Source organism: Antechinus flavipes, chromosome 6 (assembly GCF_016432865.1).
Source record: "Antechinus flavipes isolate AdamAnt ecotype Samford, QLD, Australia chromosome 6, AdamAnt_v2, whole genome shotgun sequence".
NCBI classification, from domain to species: Eukaryota; Metazoa; Chordata; class Mammalia; order Dasyuromorphia; family Dasyuridae; genus Antechinus; species Antechinus flavipes.
The window spans coordinates 254,682,674-254,699,606 of record NC_067403.1 but is presented as its reverse complement, the minus strand read 5'-3'; the positions used below and the strand labels follow the sequence as shown (position 1 = coordinate 254,699,606).

The window sequence follows — 16,933 nt, the reverse complement described above, 5'->3', positions numbered from 1 at the left end:
GGGCAAGGGAAGGAGGGAGGAGGAAGGAGGGAAGAGAGGAAAGGAAGGAGGGAGGAGAAGAAGGGGAGGAGGGAGGAAAGGGAAAGAAGAAAAAGAGAAAAGGAGGGAGGGAAAGAGGAAAATGGAGGCAAACAAAAGGGGAAGTTGGGAGGCGGCCTGAGGAGCATGGGCCGGGGCAGAGGCCCCCTCCAGGGCCGCGGGGCAGCTTCAGGCTGGCCCTGGCCCGGTGCCCGTCGGTGCCATCAGCTCCTGGAGCCCCCTGGAGGCCAGAGGGGGAACCTCTTCCCGGCACGCATTTCTCGGGGGCAGTGCGGCGGGCTGGGGAGGGAGCCCCGAGTGCGGGTCCCGCCCGCGCCCCTCCCGGCCTGGGGGGCCGAGCGGCCCTTAGGCGCGGGCGCTTCTCTGAGTCCGGGGTGTGCGCGGGGTGGCAGCTTGCCTTGGTGGGGGGCCCCCCTCCCTCCGGGAGCCCCCGGAGCTCAGAGTGGGAAGGAGCCCGGGGGGAGCGGCCGGCGCTGCGGGGTCCCGGGCCCCCCTCCCCCCACCCCCCGGGGCCGCAGCCTCCTCCGGGGCCGAGCTACCCGTTGCATAAACAAGCGCCGGGCCCGGCTCCAATTAAAGGAGGCTCAGCTAACGAGGCGGCGTAATGAGCTCGGGGGCGCAGAGCAGCTGGCGCGGGGGAGGGGCGCGGAGGGGGCGAGTCCCGGCTTCTGCCCCAGAGGGCCCCGGCCCGGGCTCCGGGTTCTCGGGCCCTCCCCACCCCGGGGCTCCCAGCTCCCGCATTCCCGGTTCTCGGGCCCTAAGAGCTAGAGAAAGGCCTTGAGTGCCAACCCAGCACCACGCCCAGGTTGCTGGAGAAGGGTCGGGAGGGGAGCAGCTGTGGGCGAGTCGCTCCTTGTCGCGGCTCCCGCTTCCCCCCCCCCTCCCCAGAGGCCTCCTGACAGCCCGGGTCGCCCCAGCCCCCACACGTGCCTCAGTTTCTCTCTCTGGATCTCTTGTTTTTCTGGGGCCTCGGATCCGTGTCTCCGTCCGGAGCCGGTCCCTGCCCAACCTGCAGGCCAGTCCGCATAATCCCACTTTATTGATGTTCAGATCGTGCTTGAAGGCTTGCAGAGCGCTTCGCGTGGTTTGCGAGGCAGATGCTGCTACGATCCCATCTTACAGATGGGGAAACTGAGCCCCTGTAGCGTCTGGACTGGAACTTGTAGCGGCTCTTGCCGTTTGCAGGTTCAGGGCTTTAGGACTGTGCCACCTGGTGGTCAGTCGGCGCACTGCACGCAGGCCTTCTTGACCAGGTCCTGGGCCTCGTGCGCTCCGAGTGGGTGTCCTGTCCAAGTGGCCAGTGCGATGCGCTCCCAGTCAGGAAGGTCCGAGTCCAGTTCGGCCCCAGGGTTCGAGTCCGTGAGCATTTAGGAAGCGCCTGTGTATGCTGAGAGCCCCGTACTGCCCGGGGGGGGGCTCCTTGGACCCATCCGGGGACCTCTCAGACTCAGTTTCCCCACCTGTAATCAAAGGGGCCGGGTTCGATGCTCTGGCGAGCCTTTGCTAGGGCAGGAGGTTGGGACCTGCCCCCCCCAAAGTGACAGCGCCCCCTACTGCGGGGGGGGGTGAGCCAGAAGAGGGGGACCTTCCCTCCCAGCAGGAAACACTTGTCTAGCCCACCTCCTTCGCTCCTCCTTGGGAAGGGCTCTCGTTTCCAGGGAGGGGAAGCACAAGACCCGGCTGGTGAGAGGTCCGCAGGGGGGAGACAAGGGAGGGCACCCCCCCTCCCCCACGGCCTTGGGCCAGTGTCACAGCCTGAAGGTCCCAACCCGGACTATACAGGACCTTAGAGCCCATTCTACAGTTGGGGAAACAGAGGCCCGCCCAGGTGCCCACCTCCACCACCACGTTCCCGGTGCTTCCGGACGTGGGGGCCGGTGGCTGGCCCGGGCTCAGGGCCCCTGTGCTTCCCCCCAGTGGACGGCTGCATCCACCGCGCCGCCGGACACCTGCTCACCGAGGAGTGCCGCACCCTGCACAGCTGCGAGACGGGCCAGGCCAAGATCACCGGGGGCTACCGCCTCCCGGCCAAGTGTACGTCCGGTGGGCACGGGGGCAAGGTGCCCCCTCCCCTCGAGCTCTGGGCTCGAGCCGGCCCAGGGACCCGCCCCTCCCCGGGCCCCGCCCCTCCTGGGATCCCGCCCCTCCCCAGGGTCCCTCCCCGCCCCTCCCGGGGTCCCTCCCCTCCTCAAAGTCCCTCCCACGGTCCCGCCCCTTCCCAGAGCGTGCCCACCCTGCTCCCCAAGGCCCCACCCCGTCCCTCCCACGGTCCCTCCCCTCCCCATAGCCCCGCCCCACCCCCTAAGGCCCCACCCCGCCCCTCCCAGGGTCTGGCCCCGCCCAACCTCAGGGCCCCGATCCTGAACCCAGCCTCAGTCCTGCCCCCCCTTCTCCCTTAGTCAGTGGTGCTCTCCCCCCTCCCCCATAACTTCCCTGAGCCTACCAGCTTGGATGTTTGCCCAGGCTGCCCCCAACCTCCAGGGCCTGATGGGGAGGGGGTGGCCCTGCCCGTGGGCACAGCCCCGTGGATCCCATCAGCCCCTGCCCATCTTGGCCATGCTGGCCCCCCTTGGGCACCGGCAGACGGGAGGTGGGCCTCGGGCCCTGGGGAAGCCCGCCGCGTGGATGCCTGTGGAGGCCCCAGGAGGGAAGCCCCGGCTGGGCAAGGTCTGAGGCGCTCCGTGTCCCACAGATGTCATCCACACCGTGGGGCCCATCGCTCAGGGAGACCCCAGTCCCAGCCAGGTCCAGGAGCTGCGCAACTGCTACCTTAACAGCCTGCAGCTGGCACTGGAGAACCGCCTGCGATCAGTGGTGAGGGCCGGCCCGGGCTGGGAGGGGGGGGTGGGGGTGGGGTGGAAGCCCAATTAATGCCCTATTTGTCTCCTAGGCCTTCCCGTGCATCTCCACCGGGGTCTTCGGTGAGTGCTGGGGGGGAAGGGGGGGGCACGTGGTGAGAGGGCGGGCACGGCCCTGCTGGCATTCAACTGCTGTGGCCACCTGCAGGTTACCCCAATGAGGCAGCGGCTGAGGTGGTCCTGGGGAGCCTCCGAGAATGGCTGCAGGACAACAAGGACAAGGTACCGGGTGGCCGCTGGGGCCCTGAGCGGGCAGGGTGGGCACGGGGGGCACCAGGGGCCAGCCTGGCACCCAGACCCTACCCTGGCCTTAGGTGGACAGACTGATCATCTGCGTCTTCCTGGAAAAGGACGAGGAGATCTACCGCAAGCGGCTGCCTCATTTCTTCCCTGTGGGTAGGTGCCAGGCCCCCATGTGCCCCCAACCTCCCCCCCCAGGGCCAGCCTGGGCAAGGGGGGGGGGACCCGGAGGCTAATCCTGGGGCGCCCCCCTCACTCTCCTCTGCCTTCCAGCCTGATGCTGCCCCTCCCCTGTCCCCAAGACTGGTAAGAAAGGCCCCCCCCATGTGTGCTGCCCACGGGTACTAACCCCACTCCTCCCCACACCAGCTAACCACTCCCCTCCCCACCAGGCCAGGGCGGGGGCTGCAGGGTGGGTGGGGGAAGGAGGGGGCCTTTGCCCGGCCCCCTCCTGCCACTTTGCTCCTTCCTCCAGATGCTCCCCAGGGGCTGCAGTCCCAGCTGTGAAGACAGAGCCCAGCCGCACCCACCCAGGACCCAGCCATGGGATGGGGGGCTCACTACTGTTCAATAAAGGGTTCTGCTCAGGACCGGTCTCTGGAGTTTGCCGACTGTCACCGGGGAGCGGGAAGGGTCAGAGCAGGGGCCCTCGTGGGGGGCCTGGGGTGCCCGGGAGCCCCCCTCCCCCCCAGGCGGCAGGGGGCGGCAGTCTGTTTGCCAACAATTAGTTCACATTTATTGAGGCGCAATACAGTTGCACAGAACACACGCTCCCTGCCCGAGAGGGGCTTACAGTCTAAGAGGAGACGGACAAACCATGACTTTTGGGGGGTGGTTTTCTGTGGCTCGGATGGCGCTTTGGGGGGGGGGGCACCCACCCTTCCCCTTGCTGGAAGAAATGGAGAACTCAGGAAAGCAGGGAAAGACTGGTGGAGGCCCAGCTAGCCAAGGCGGGGGAGGGGAGGCAAGCGCACTGTGTAGCCGGGGGCTCAGGGCATAAGCCACTGCCCGCCATGGCTGGGCACCCTCTCGGAGGCGTGACGCCCCCCGGGGCTGATGGGGAAGCCCCCAGAGGGGCCCCGGGGTCCCACCCAGCGGCCAGGGCAGAGAGGAGGGGGCTGCACCATGCTGCTACAGGGTGGCAGTGCCCTCTGCTGGGGGCAGAGCTAAGAACAAGCCAAACCTTCTAAGAAGCAAGACCAAGGCGGGCACCAGGACAGAAGCAGCAGCAGAAGGGAGAGCAGAGGCAGCCGGGGGTTCCCAGGGGCCGCCCAGCCAGGGCCAGGGGCATCCCGAGGGGCTGGGCGTCGAGCCCGGGCCCAGACGGGGCCGGCGCCGGGGCGGGAGGGCCGCCACATGGAAGCACGGTTAGGGCTGGAGGCCCTGCAGACCCCGGAGAGGGGCTGCGGCATCAGAAGGTCCAGGGAGGGAAGCCTCGGTGGGAGGGTTCCCGGAAGAAGCCCCCCGGGGGGCGGTGGACGCCGAGTAGGGCGGCCCGTGCCCCCCGCGGCAGCTCCTGCCGGGCTCGGCGGCTGGGGCGGGAGCCGGACCCCGGTGCCCTAAGGAAGAGAGGGGCCCAGGGCGCACACAGCAGCAACACACGGGCGCGCACACGGCCTCGCCACCAGCATCCCCTTTAATAAAACACGCAAGGTGAAGGGGGACAGGGGGGGAGGGGAGTGAAATATTACCATTTACAACCACAAAAAACCTGTACATGTCTAACGCCTGTTAGCGGGGAGGGCGGGCGGGCAGGACTGGCCCCACGCTGGCGGGCGGCGGCGGGCAGGGCCCGGGCGCCGCCCCCTATTTGTAAAGGATGTCGTAGTGTCCGGGTCTGTACAGTAGGTACACCTTGGGCTCGGAGCCCTCCGGGAAGACGTGGGGGTTGGTGGTGCCGCCCTCGCCGCGGTCCATGTACTCCACCTGGATGGAGACATTGAGGGCCTGCGCCAGCGCGATGATGTGGATGTGGTCACTCTCCTTGCACATGGGCTCCACCTCCTGGGGGAAAAGGGGGAGAAAGGTCACGGGGATCGGAGCGAGGGGCGCGACTACAAGCGGGAGGGCAGGGGCCTCTGTGCCACCCACCCCGGCGGCCCGAGGGACGCACCCCCCTCCCTGGCTCCGCCCCGGGGCTGCCAGGCTGGCGGGCAGCGGAGCGTTTAGGCCCTCACTGGCGCCCGCAGATCCGGGGGAGCGGAAGCCCAGAGTGAGGTAAGGGGGGCACCTGCTGACAGAACTCCTTCACGGTCCGGCCCCCCTCGATGAAGTGCTCGAAGAACTTGCTCTCCCGCTGCAGGTAGCCCGAGGTGAGCAGCCGCAGGTAGACCACCAGGTAGTCGGAGGTGCTCTGGTCATTGAAGGAGGCCAGCAGGTCGGCCACCGAGGTCCGCTTCTCCACCTGCTCGATCAGGTCCATGAACTGTCCGGAGGGAGGCAAGAGGGAGCCGGTCACCCTCCCGGCCTGGCCCCGGCCTCCCCACCCGGCCTGGGGCGCGGCGTCAGCTCACCGTGTTGTGGAAGTCTTCGATTGTGAACTCGGTGAAGCCCTGAGATACCAGGTCCTCTTTGCTCTTGGCAGAGATGGCTTTGAACCTGCCGGGGAGGGGACAAAGGTCAGGCAGGTGCAGGAGGGGTCAGTGCCCCTGTCCAGTGGGACCCACCAAAGTCGCCGTGGGCTCGGGGAAAGACGGCCTGACTCGGACCCCCTGCCGGGCTCACCTCTGAAGTTCCTTGCTGTCCTCCAGAAGGGCCTCCAGGTGGGAAAAGCCGAAGGCTCGGTAGAAGCAGTTGCCGTCGGGCCTGGTCTTTCGGATGTAGGAGTATTTTTTGTGTAGGTCCTGGGGAGGGAAGGAGGAAGACGTGTGGCTTCCCAATCTGTGCCCGGGGACGGCTCCGAGGTGGGCCACCAGCAGGGCAGAGGGAAGTGAGGACTCCCTGTCAGCCAATGCTCTGAGCCCAGGACCAGGGGGACGTCCCCTCGGGGAGGAGCTGTCAGCAGCCAGGGGTGGGGGAGGTGGAGTTAGACCCCAAACAGGGGCTCCCTGACTGCACTGGCCTTCAGAAGAACGGCCTCAAGGGCTATAGCATGGGCAAGTCCCCAGTGGGCCGGGCAGAAAGGCCAGTGGGGATTTCCACGTGCAGGCAGGAGCCAGAGCCAGTTCCCGGCCTGCAGAGCCTGGGGGCCATCTGCTCCCTGACCAGTCAAGCACAGAGACCAGCCAAGAGCCTCTCGAGTGGAACCCCCGGGGGCTGGGGAAGCTAGGGGCCCCCACCTTGATCTTCTGTTGATAGATGTTGTCATCTTCCGCGTACTCCTTGTAAAGCACAGAGAGCTCCAGGCGCTCGGAGACCAGCGGGTTCTGAACGGCAATCTGTGAGGAGGAAGGGAGGGAGGGACGGGAGCAGCAACTTGACAGGTCCGGGACAATGTCCGCGTCTGCCCGCAGCCCAACCAGGCACAACCTGGGCCCGACCGGTGACCCCGAGCCCAAGAGCTGAGCCCCAAAGGACAGAGCGGGTCCTCAGCCCCTCGGCTTCTTCTCGAGGCCGCCTTTGGACAGTTCTGGTCCAGGCCCGGGATTCTCCCAGAAAGGTCGATCCCTGAACCACGGCGGCTCTTGAAGAAGGGCCAGGGGGAGGGGAGGACACAAGCCCGGCTACGGGACGTGCCCCCAGTCACCGAGCCCAGCCGGGCCCTCCAAAGCCCCAGGATTCCCTGGTGCCCTCGGCCCCTCTCCTCCCCCAACCCCCCATTCAGTGGAAGGCCTGGCCCTCTTCCCTCACCTCCTGCTGAATTCGGTCCTGCTGGGCCATGATGGCTTCATCGTAAGCCAAACAGTTAACTCCTGGAAAGAGGAAGGAAAGGCAGAAGGCAGGTGAAGGGCCCTGGCAGAGCGGCCGTCCCTGCACAGACACCCTGGGAGGGCCCTGGAGGCCCAGCTCTGCTGACAGCCGGCCGCTCCTTAAGTCCTTAACATGAGGAGGTGGAACGAGAGGCGCCAGACCTCCGGGAGGACCAAGGCCAGCGGGGAAGGCAGTGGCAGCCCGGGGGTGGGATGGGGGCCTCACAAAAGGGCCGGGACGGAGGGGCCTCCACCAGATCCTCAGGGAGCGGCCCCTAGCTGGCCCTCCTCCCGGCGCCCGCAGCCAGGCTTTGTGCACTCGCAGCCATCCCAGGCCGTAACCCGACTCCCTCCCTGCACCAGGTCTCTGGGGGACCGGGCAGGAGCTGCAGCGCAGGACCAGCCTGGCCAGCCACGGACAAGCGTTTATGAAGCAAGAGGGCCAGGCGGGGCCGGGCAGGGTAGCTCAGGACCGACCCGGGCAGGACCAGGCAGGGATGGGCTAGCTCAGGGCCAACGCAGGCAGGGCCAGGCAGGGATGGGCTAGCTCAGGGCCGACAAGGGCAGGGCCAGGAAGGGATGGGCTAGCTCAGGGCCAACGCAGGCAGGGCCAGGCAGGGATGGGCTAGCTCAGGGCCAACGCAGGCAGGGCCAGGCAGGGATGGGCTAGCTCAGGGCCATCTGGGACTAGACTGGGCTGACCCAGACCAGGCTTCTTAAGAGAGCAAGCAAGATCCAAAAGCGCTGACAGAGAAGATGCCCCGAGGGATGCAGGATGCACAGGCTGCGCACATCCCAGAGCCTACCTGCTGGGAGGAGGGGAACCAACAAACTTAGGGGATAGGGGAGCACAATTGGAGTATAAGAAAGAAAGCTGGATGAAAGCCATTAGGGGGAGATGACTGGGGGGCTGGTCACAGGGGACCAATAAAATCAAGGGAATTGGGGGAGTAAGGAAGGTGGGGGAGTGGAGACCAGAGGAAACCCCAAGCTGAGGGTGAGCCTTGGGGGTGTGGGGGAGGGGCCAAGGTGTGTGGGGAGGGGCCCAAGGGCGGGGCTGAGAAGGCGGAGTTCTGCCCCCCCCAGTATCCCCGCCCTACGATGCGGCGAAGAGGGAGGGGGAAAGCGCGTGCTCGCCAGCGTGGGCGCAGGTGCGCGCGAGGAGCTGTCGCGCGGCCGCGGCAGCCTCGGTCTGGCACTGAGTGCGCGCCCCCTTTAGACCGCACCGTGCGCAGGCGCGCTCGCCCCTCCCTGCACTCGCGTGCCCGCGCGCCGCTCCCGCCCCTCCCCCCGCCCCCGCCCCCGCCCGCGCGGCCGGGGGGTCTCAGGCGGCGGCTGCTTCCCCAGTACGTGGGGGGGGGAAAGCGATGGAGCCCGCGCGCCTCGCCTCAGCTCTATGGACCCCGGTCCCGACCCCCCTCCGTAGTGGCCGGGCCGCGCATCGCCCGCCCTCCCCGGGGGCTCCCGGCCCCCGCCCCCGCCCCCGCGGCCGCTACCTTCGGAGTCGCTTCCCAGCGGCTCCGGCTTCTGCTGCTGAGGTTCCTCCGCCGCCATCTTTAAACAGCGCCGCACCCACGACCACTTCCGGGTTATTAGCGCTTCTCCTCCCGGAAGTGAACGGCAGCCCCGCCTCCTCCAGTCTACGAGCTCCATAGCAACGCCCCTAGCAACCTGAGGCCCCGCCCCCGCCCCGCCTTTTCCTTTGGACCGCCCAGTCAGCAGGAAGCTAGGGATGAGGTATCTGGAGCCCTGGGACTTGGAGTTGGGAGGGGCCTCGAGGGCATACAGATGAGGAAACTGAGGCCCAAAGCGGGGTGCATCACAGAGCCATTTTATGGATGGGAACATGAGAGAGAGAGAGGGAACGGAACAGCTGACCCAGGCCCACCCCACCTTCATTTGTGCCCTTGAGGAAATGGAGAATCAAGAAAGAGGTCCCAGAACCCTCCTTCACTGTGGGGGGCCACTGACCCCAGAAAGGTGACAGTCCCGCCCATCCCAGAGATGGGGAAACCGAGGCCCAAAGAAGGGAACCACCGGCTGCTCCAACTCCCTCAGAGAGAGCCAAGGGCGAGAAGGGCGGGGGGCAGAGTTCACACCCCCAGCCTGGCTCCACAGCTGTGGCCACCCCCCCTCAGCCCCCGTGACCCGCCCACAGCAGGCACTTACCTCTCAGCTGGCTCTCGGCCCCCGCGGCCACGGGGGCTCAGCACCTGTTTCCACTTCAGAATCGCCTCAGCCGCCCCCTCCTCCACTGGCCTAGGAAGGCCAGGCCCTTATTTTACAGGTGAACAAAATTTGCTCAAGGTCAGAGTCAGGGTCTGAGCCCAGGCCCTCAGAGGCTTTCCCACTAAGGATTCTGGGAATAAAACACTCAGCGAGACCCTCGAGATGAGGGGTCTTAGAGGGGACGGCCAGGCCGTCACCCAAGGGAACCCCCGCAACATCCCCTCTGACGAGTGCAGCTTTCTCCTCTCCAGCCTGGGGAGCTTTGGACAGCTCACCAGGAGGGTTTTTGCTCATCCCATTTCTGTTTTCTAATACTTAGAGCCCGGGCCAAGCCCAGCACCCTGAGGGTCCCCGAGAGCTCCCCACGCTCCCTGTAACATGGTCAGTATGAGACTGGGGGGGCCTAAAATCCAAGGAGAGAGTTCAGGAGAACCTTGGTGCGCCAGGCCCAGCTCGGGAGCCGGGACCAGCCTGTGCTGGTTACTTCAGCCCTTGTGTTTCCCTCCCCCATGCCCATCCCCCCAAATCTTATTCCACAGGTGAAAGGGCCCTTAGCCACACTACCTCACTGCGGCCCCCGGGGCTCAGCACACGGGGCCTGGATCACTCGAAGGCTGGTGAGGAGAGGGAGCTGGGCTGTAAATCCCCCGAGACCCTCCTTAGAAGTGAGGGAGGGGGCACAAGACTGCTTCCCCTGCCTCCCAGCAGGCACATGCTCCACTGCCCGTCCCCTCCTCCTCTAAACATCAGCTGGGCACCCCCAGGCCGAGCAGCAAGGCCGCCTCTGGCACTGCCCTCTGGTCCTGCCTCTGCCCCTCGCGGGGTCCCAGGCCCTTCCATTCCTTCTGCCAGACTGTTCTCATAGGCACCCCGGGCTCCACTCGGCCATTTTTAGTCTGCATTTAATGGGCCACCCCAGGCTCCCGGACCCTGGCTTGGCGGCCCACCCGCTGCTCTGACCCCCAGCCCACAAGGTCGGATCCACCTTCACGGTCCCATCCTCAGAACAGTGACCGTTAAGCCACCCAGCCCCTCCTGGGCACCTGAGGGCATCTCGGCACTGCCGGCACTGGCAGACACAGAGCAGCGAAGGCCTCACTCAGCAGGATGTCGGCGGCCACGTCTTGGCCCAAGTCCCCGAGAAGGCCCCTGCCGTCTCTGCTCAGGGAGGGGGTGGAATGGCCTGGGTCCCCTGGACTTCCCCCATTTCCAGGGACATACCCTGACTTCCCCAGGCTGGCCCCGTGGCCTCCATAGGGTGGGCAGGAGGGGGCACAGCTCTCCCACAGGGGAAGGGGCTGCTTGATAGGGTGGCTCGGGCTCCTGGAATGAGGCAATGCCACGGCAGGCCCTGGACCCTTGCCAGGCTGGGTGTGTGGAGCTGGCACAGGGCAAGCAGAGTTCTGGGCAGGACGTTCCACGGCCCAACAGCTACAGACCAAGCGAGGCAGAGGAGGCTCCATGAAGGGGTTGGACCTGGAGTACCCAGCAGCCCCTGAGGGGCTCGCCCAAGGTCAAGGGGCAACATTTGTTCCTATGAGGAATCCCTGAGGAGCCCCTCACCACTCAAACTAGCCCTAGGAAAGCTGGGGGGCCGGGGGAGGTTGAGATTTCACCATGGGATGAGAGGATCCAAAACCTGAAAAAGCCAGGCCATGGCCCCTGCTTCTCCCTTCCATATCCACCCCAGACACCCAACAGCTCCCCACAGGACAGGACAGGCCCAAGGAACCGGCCCACTCACCTCCGGGTTCCATCCCCAGCACAGGGGATGCTGAGGCTGCAAGCCCACCCAGAGCTCCATGCTGGATGCTCCAAGCAACGCCCACTGCCCCCTTGCCGCTGAGCAGATGATAAACTGCCCCCTGCTCCTGGCAAGCTACCGTGGTGGGCACAGGAAGACCAAGGCCTCGGCAGGGTGGCAGTCACCAGGAAACATCCCCCCTAACCCCATCAGGAACATGGCTAGGAGACCAACCCTGGGCAAGGCTTGCCCTCCCCCAAATGCTCCAGCAAGCAGCTGAGAGCCAGCATTGTGAGAGGAAGGGACGGAACCACGCTCCCCCCAACTCCCAAATGGAGGCTCCCTCCCGGAGGGCCCACACTTGCAGGCTCAGCCACACGGCAGAGTGAGCCCCCTACACAGGCCCAGGAGGGCTCCCTGCGGCCCTCAGAGCTGGGGAGAAGCCAGAGCAAGGGGACAGACCCTTAGAGAAGGGAGCCCCGGGGCTGGAGGGGAGGGCCCAGAAACGTTCATTTCTCAGAGGAGCCTCCGAAAGTGGGAGAACCCAGTGACCCGGCTCATCCCTACCCGCTGGCCTTGTCTGCCCTGCTGCCTAAGCCCCAAACTATGGCGGGGATGAGGCGGGCAGCCCCCCAAGCAGCAGCGCCCGCCAAGCTGGCCTCGGTCACCCGAGCCGGGGCCTGGACCGACACAGCTCTGGGGAGGGAGCGAGCTTACAGGAAGGCCCGGGCGCTCCTCCGGCAGCCCTGGGTATTTCCATGGAGGAACCCGTGGGTTGGGCCCAGCCCTAACAGGACAAGGATGGAGACACAAGCCCTCGGACGGGCTCCTGGCACCCAGACTGGGGGAAGGTCAAGTCTAAGAAGAGGGCCAGTGTCTAGGGTAGAAGGGGAGGAAGCGCTCATTAAGCTGGGCTCTGTGCCAGCTTTGCCCTCTCACCTGCGGTGACCCCCATTCTAGGCTGGGGAGCCTGACTGGCAGCTAAGCGCCCTCGGCCCCCCTTCCCAAGTCCGGGGGCAAACACGACTGGGGCCAGGCAGACTCTAGATTTCTTTTGACTTTATTGTCCCGTGACCCCAAGTGCCCAGGCCGGGGCAGCTGCCGCGGGGAAATCAAATGGTCATGATTGAGGAAGTCTGGTCCGGGGCCAATGCGGAGCTTGTGGTCTGGGGGGAGGGGAGCGCCGGGACGCGGGACTCCGTGGTGGGGGGGGAGGGGCGGCCGGAGCCTCCCCTTCACTCCTTCTTCTTGTAGCTGCTCAGGTGGGACAGGATCCAGCCGGAGGGCACCAGCATGGCCACGAAGCAGGCCGTCATGGCGATGGTCTTGTCCTGCAGGGGCACAAAGTGGGCATCGGAAAGGGGGGGTCACCGAGGCCCGTGCTGCCCTCCCCGCGAGCCCCCGCCCGGGTCCATCTGGGGACACATGGGGGCAACGACCCTGACAGGCCGGAGGGGGAGGGGCCCTCCGAGGCCCCCCAGGAGTGTGGGCGGTGCAGCGGCCTCCCTCCCCCCGCTCCCGTAGCCTCCTCACCACCAGACTCAGCTCCTCCCGGGGCGGCCGTGCGTGCAGGGGCGCGCGGGGCACGTGCAGGAGGCCCCGGGCGGGGCGCGTCAGGCCGCTCAGCAGCCGCGGAACCAGCGCGGACATAGCGACGTCGGGAGCGCGGCGGGGACGAGGCCGGGACGGGAGGGCACGGGGTAGAGCCAAGGTCGCCGGGAGGAATGGCAGAGGCTGCCGGAAGCGACGGCCAGGAAGGGGCGGGCCCAGCCAGCCTAGCGTCCCAGAAGTGACGCAAGCACCGCCCACCTACAGCGCCCCGACAGCTTTTCCCGCGCCCCGCGAACAGGCCAATCAGCCGGCTGGCTGCGTGATGGGGAGGAGTTCTGTACGGAAGGGGAGGAGAAGGGGAGAAAGGGGCGGGAGAGGAGGGGAAAAGAGGCGGAGCCCGGAGAAAGGGGAGGGGGAGAAAGAGAAGACCCGCGGGAGGAGGGAACAAGGGAAAAGGGGAAGGGAGAAGGGAAGGGACGGGGGGGGGGGGGGGGGGGGGGGGGGAAGTAGGGAAACGTGAATCAGTGGATGAAGGAAGCGAACGTTAAGCATTTTCCGAAATTGTTCCGTCGTGTCTGACTCTCCATAACCCCTTAAGGGGTTTTCTTGGCAGAGATGTTAGAGGAGTTTCCCATTTTCTTCTCCTGCTCATTTTACAGATGAGGAAACTGAGGCAAGCTGAGTCAAGTGACTTGCCCAGAGTCGCCCAGCTAGGAAGTGTCTGAGGTCGAATTTCAACTCCGATCCTCCTGACTCCGGGTGGGCCCCTGTCCCGGCTCAGCCCCCGCGGGGGCGACCTCCTGGGGTCATTTCCACCCGTTTCAAACGTGATCAGAGCCAGGACTTTGTCCGGCGGGGGACAGCTGCATCGGCCCGGCATGTGGTGCCCCCCAGGTCTCAAGGGAGGGGTTAGAATGACCCCAGGGTTCCCCGGCGGTCCCGGAGCCCTGGCCGGGGCGAGGGAGGTCGGCTCCTTTGGGGGCGCCCTTCGAGGCATCCAGTCCGAGGTGCGCTTTGTTCTGTGAGGTCCGGGCGGGGCCGACTCCGGAAGCTCAGTAGTCTCCGTCGAGGTTCTAAGTGAACTTGGGGGCTGGGGAGCAGCAGGAGAATCTGGAGTGGGGGGAGGGAAGGAGAGAAAAGTGAGCCCCCGAAGCCTGAGGGGGAGAAAACCCACCCAATGGGGTCAAGGGGTACACGGGCCTCGGAGAAAAGCCTGGTTTTAAGCAATGACCGCCGCTCTGGAGTCCGCCATTTCAGGGAAAGAACAGGGTGAAGGTGCTATAACCGTATTCTGGGTCCTGACCCGAGAGAGTCCGCGGAGGTTTCCCACGTCCGGTTGCCCGGTCGCGCTGCCGCGGAGATGTCCACCCGGGAACGCGATTCACCCCGTGGGGATGGGCGTGGAGGCGGCTCGCGGGGCCGCACGCGGCGTCCTCCCGGCTCCTCCGCGCTACCTGCCCCGGAGTTTGGGGTAAAGGCCCACCCGGCTCTTGGGCGGGAAAGGGACTCTTTAAAGAGAAAGAAAGGGTATTTTTCGCTGCTTCAAAGGCCTCCCACGCAGCCCGCGGAAAACAGGATCTTTATCAGTCAGTTCATTAGCAAGTGTGAAGCCCCCCAGCGCGCTCCGGCCCAGAAGAATGAGGGAGAATGGGCGGGTTCCTGACACTATTCAAAGTCAAAAGATTTTCTTTTGTTAAGTGTAGAGGGAAGGGGAGAAACTGAGGGAGCTCGGGGGTGTCGGGTGTCAGCAAATAAGCACCAAAGGAAAACACCCTCCCCACCCTCACCCCACCCCAATTCTCTTTCTACCCGGAGGAGCTCCCGGCCCGGAGCTGGGGAGGCCTGGGCAGGTCCCTTCTGCCCCCGTGGCCCGCAGGCTTCCTGGGGCACGTGGCGCTTTGCCGGAGTAGCAGTGGACAAGTCTGTGGCCTCCTGGGGAAAGCGAGGGCTTTGGAGGGTACCCGGGGACTCCAGGCTCAGCCCTTGCGTTCATTTCCGGGCCCGTCCAAGACGTTTTCCTCTCCCGGGATCCCAATTATGAACTAATGAAGTTTTTAGTTCAATCGCAGGGAATTCCGGGTTTTTCTTCCCAAATTTAGAGGCGCCTTAAATCTTTGGTCCCTCAGGTTGTTTTACACAAAACTGCCTCGTTTTGTCCTTTGGTCTCTCAAATCAAAGTGAGTGTGTGTGGGTGTGTGTGTGGTATGTGTGATTGTGTGAGTGTGTGTATGAGTTTGTGTGTGTGTAAGTTTGTGAGTGTGTTGTGTGTGTTTTGTGTGAGTGTGTGATTGTGTGAGTGTGTTTTGTGTGATTGTGTGAGTGTGTGTGTTTGTGTTTTGTGTGTGTGTGTGTTTTGTGTGATTGTGTGTGTGTGTGTGAGTGTGTGTGTGAGTTTGTGTGATTGTGATTGTGTGTGTGTGTTTTGTGTGATTGTGTGAGTGTGTGTGAGTTTGTGTGTGTGTGAGTGTGTGTGTAATTGTGTGAAGGGTTGGAGAGAATTTTTAGTTGAAATTTTAAAAAAAAAGCAAACTACGGGAGAAAGAATGAGCTTTGTAAAGCTGAAATGAAAGCTTCCACTCAATTGCTTGGTCCTTTCCCTACATAAAATAGCCACATTTATCAAGCAAGACACAGAGATCAGAAGTCAGTGTTGGAAAAGGAGGAAGGAGGGGACGCTCATTTAAGCGCCTACTACGCGGCAGGCACTGTACTAAGGAATTCACAAGTGTTGGCTCCTCCTAGCAGCCTGCGAAGGCCGCCGTTCTGCCCATTTTACAGGTGAGGAAATAGAGTACTTTGCCAAAACCACCCAGGTAGTGGGTGTCTGATCCCGGATTTGAATTCAGGTCTTCATCGACTGCTCTGCGCACTGAGCTCTCTGGCCAGACGGGAGCCGGACGAACAAACTCTGACAGAGCCAGGATCCCTTGCGCTACAAACGCTTTTCTCAGTACTTGAGAAGCCCCTTTGCAAGCTCTGGGACGAGCTAAATCGAACGGACGCTTAGGTGAGGGGGCCCCGGCCTGGGCTTTGCAGCAGGTGCAGACCCTTGGGCCCGGGACAGGCGGAGAGCGGCCCAGGAGAACTTCGGGAGCTCTACACGTTAAACTCTCTCATTCTCCGCGGGGGCGTGGGGGTGGGGCACGAGGGTCGGATTCAGACCGTTCAGGGCGTCTCTAAAGGCGGTTCCTTGGGGGGAATGGTGCTGAAGGACAGCAGCGCCGGCCCCAGGCGCAGACACGGGAGCCGAGAGAACCTGCCCGGATCCAGGGGACACCCAGCTCGCGCCGCTTTCTGCCCCGCGGCGGCCCGGGGGGGGGGGGGGAGGAAGAGCGAAGAAGAGCAGCTGCCCTCGTGACGGGGAGGGGGCTAGGCTTGGGACTAGCGCGCGGGGGGGGGGGGGGGGGAGGGCTGCAGGAAAATACTCGGGGAGATTTGAGGAAGGAGCAATTGCCTCCAGCTCTGACACGATGTTCTAAAGCCCCCCAGCTCTGATATGATGTTCTAAGGCCCCGCAGCCCTGACTCGCCATGTTCTCAGGCCCTGCTTTGGGCTGGGGCAGTCTCAGTGCGCGGGGTATCGGCCGCGCTGCGGTATCGGCCGCGCTGCGGTAGCCATGGCACCCGCACTCCACAGCCGCATCTCTAGGTGCCGGCAAAAGGAGGTTGCCAATGAGATCAACAAGGGGTGCAATAAATCGTTCATCCACCTGGTGGCACTGCGTGCAAGCCGCCCAGCCAGTGGGTTGGTCAGTGTAGCCCGCGGAGAGCGGGAGGGGGAGCCCGAGAAGGGGGGGGGGGCGAGAAGGAGGGGGGGCAAGCCTGCGGCTCCCACATTCTCGCCAGGTCACCGCCCCTCCAGGACCTGTCTCCGCTTCTCTTCTCGCCGCAGGGATTTCCCCCCCCCCTCCCCGCCCAAGGGAGTCTGCGGGAGCAGCAAATGATGAGAAGGGAGCAGCTGCGGGCAGCGGCAGGGAGGCTCCAGAGGGCTGGCTTGGCTTTGAAGGGCAGAGAAGGAGAACCCAGGAGGTCTGGGGGCCCAGGCAAACATGCTCCCTCCGCCTCCAGGGGCTCTCACAGAGGGGTTGTCTCCAGGCACACTTGGAAAGGAGGGAGGCAGGGAGGGAGAGAGGGAAGGAGGGAAGGAAGGAAAGAAAAGGAAGGAAGTGAGGAAGGAAGGAAAGAAAGAAGGGCGGAAAGGAAGGAAGGAAGAGAGGGAGTGAGGGAGGAAGGAAGGAAGGAAGTGAGGAAGAAAGGAAAGAAAGAAGGGCGGAAAGGAAGGAAGGAAGGAAGGAAGGAAGGAAGGAAGGAAGGAAGGAAGGAAGGAAGGAAGAGAGGGAGGGAGGGAGGGAGGGAGGAAGGAAGGAAGGAAGGAAGGAAGGAAGAAGGAAGGAAGGAAGAGAGGAGGGAGGGAGGAGGAAGGAA

General features: G+C 64.6%; 3 protein-coding genes across 4 annotated transcripts in view; 1 reads left to right on the top strand and 2 right to left on the bottom strand.

Moving 5' to 3' along the window:
* MACROD1 (mono-ADP ribosylhydrolase 1) overlaps window positions 1–3,727 on the top strand; it is a 142,681-nt gene extending 138,954 nt beyond the window's left edge. The window contains exons 5-11 of one of the 2 annotated variants that reach the window (XM_051967374.1): window positions 1,957–2,073; window positions 2,732–2,853; window positions 2,930–2,960; window positions 3,046–3,119; window positions 3,212–3,293; window positions 3,411–3,443; window positions 3,613–3,727. In XM_051967374.1, the coding sequence (XP_051823334.1) occupies window positions 1,957–2,073; window positions 2,732–2,853; window positions 2,930–2,960; window positions 3,046–3,119; window positions 3,212–3,293; window positions 3,411–3,415 (431 nt within the window). In that variant the 3' untranslated portion in view covers window positions 3,416–3,443; window positions 3,613–3,727. The remainder of the gene's footprint in view (window positions 1–1,956; window positions 2,074–2,731; window positions 2,854–2,929; window positions 2,961–3,045; window positions 3,120–3,211; window positions 3,294–3,410; window positions 3,444–3,612) is intronic. The other variant, XM_051967373.1, reaches the window with a different exon arrangement.
* Window positions 3,728–3,850: 123 nt separating this feature from the next.
* On the bottom strand, window positions 3,851–8,590 carry OTUB1 (OTU deubiquitinase, ubiquitin aldehyde binding 1). The gene is made up of 7 exons (XM_051967371.1): window positions 8,482–8,590; window positions 6,927–6,988; window positions 6,416–6,514; window positions 5,862–5,980; window positions 5,651–5,735; window positions 5,368–5,562; window positions 3,851–5,141 (listed from the first exon to the last, which is right to left on the bottom strand). Exons 1-7 carry the CDS (start codon window positions 8,537–8,539, stop codon window positions 4,944–4,946), a joined length of 816 nt encoding a protein of 271 aa, XP_051823331.1. The 5' UTR covers window positions 8,540–8,590; the 3' UTR covers window positions 3,851–4,943.
* A 3,410-nt stretch (window positions 8,591–12,000) lies between these two features.
* LOC127541977 (cytochrome c oxidase subunit 8A, mitochondrial) lies at window positions 12,001–12,709 on the bottom strand. The gene is made up of 2 exons (XM_051967377.1): window positions 12,492–12,709; window positions 12,001–12,289 (listed from the first exon to the last, which is right to left on the bottom strand). The coding sequence occupies exons 1-2, from the start codon at window positions 12,606–12,608 to the stop codon at window positions 12,194–12,196; spliced, it is 213 nt and encodes a 70-aa protein (XP_051823337.1). The 5' UTR covers window positions 12,609–12,709; the 3' UTR covers window positions 12,001–12,193.
* Between the last annotated feature and the right edge of the window lie 4,224 nt (window positions 12,710–16,933).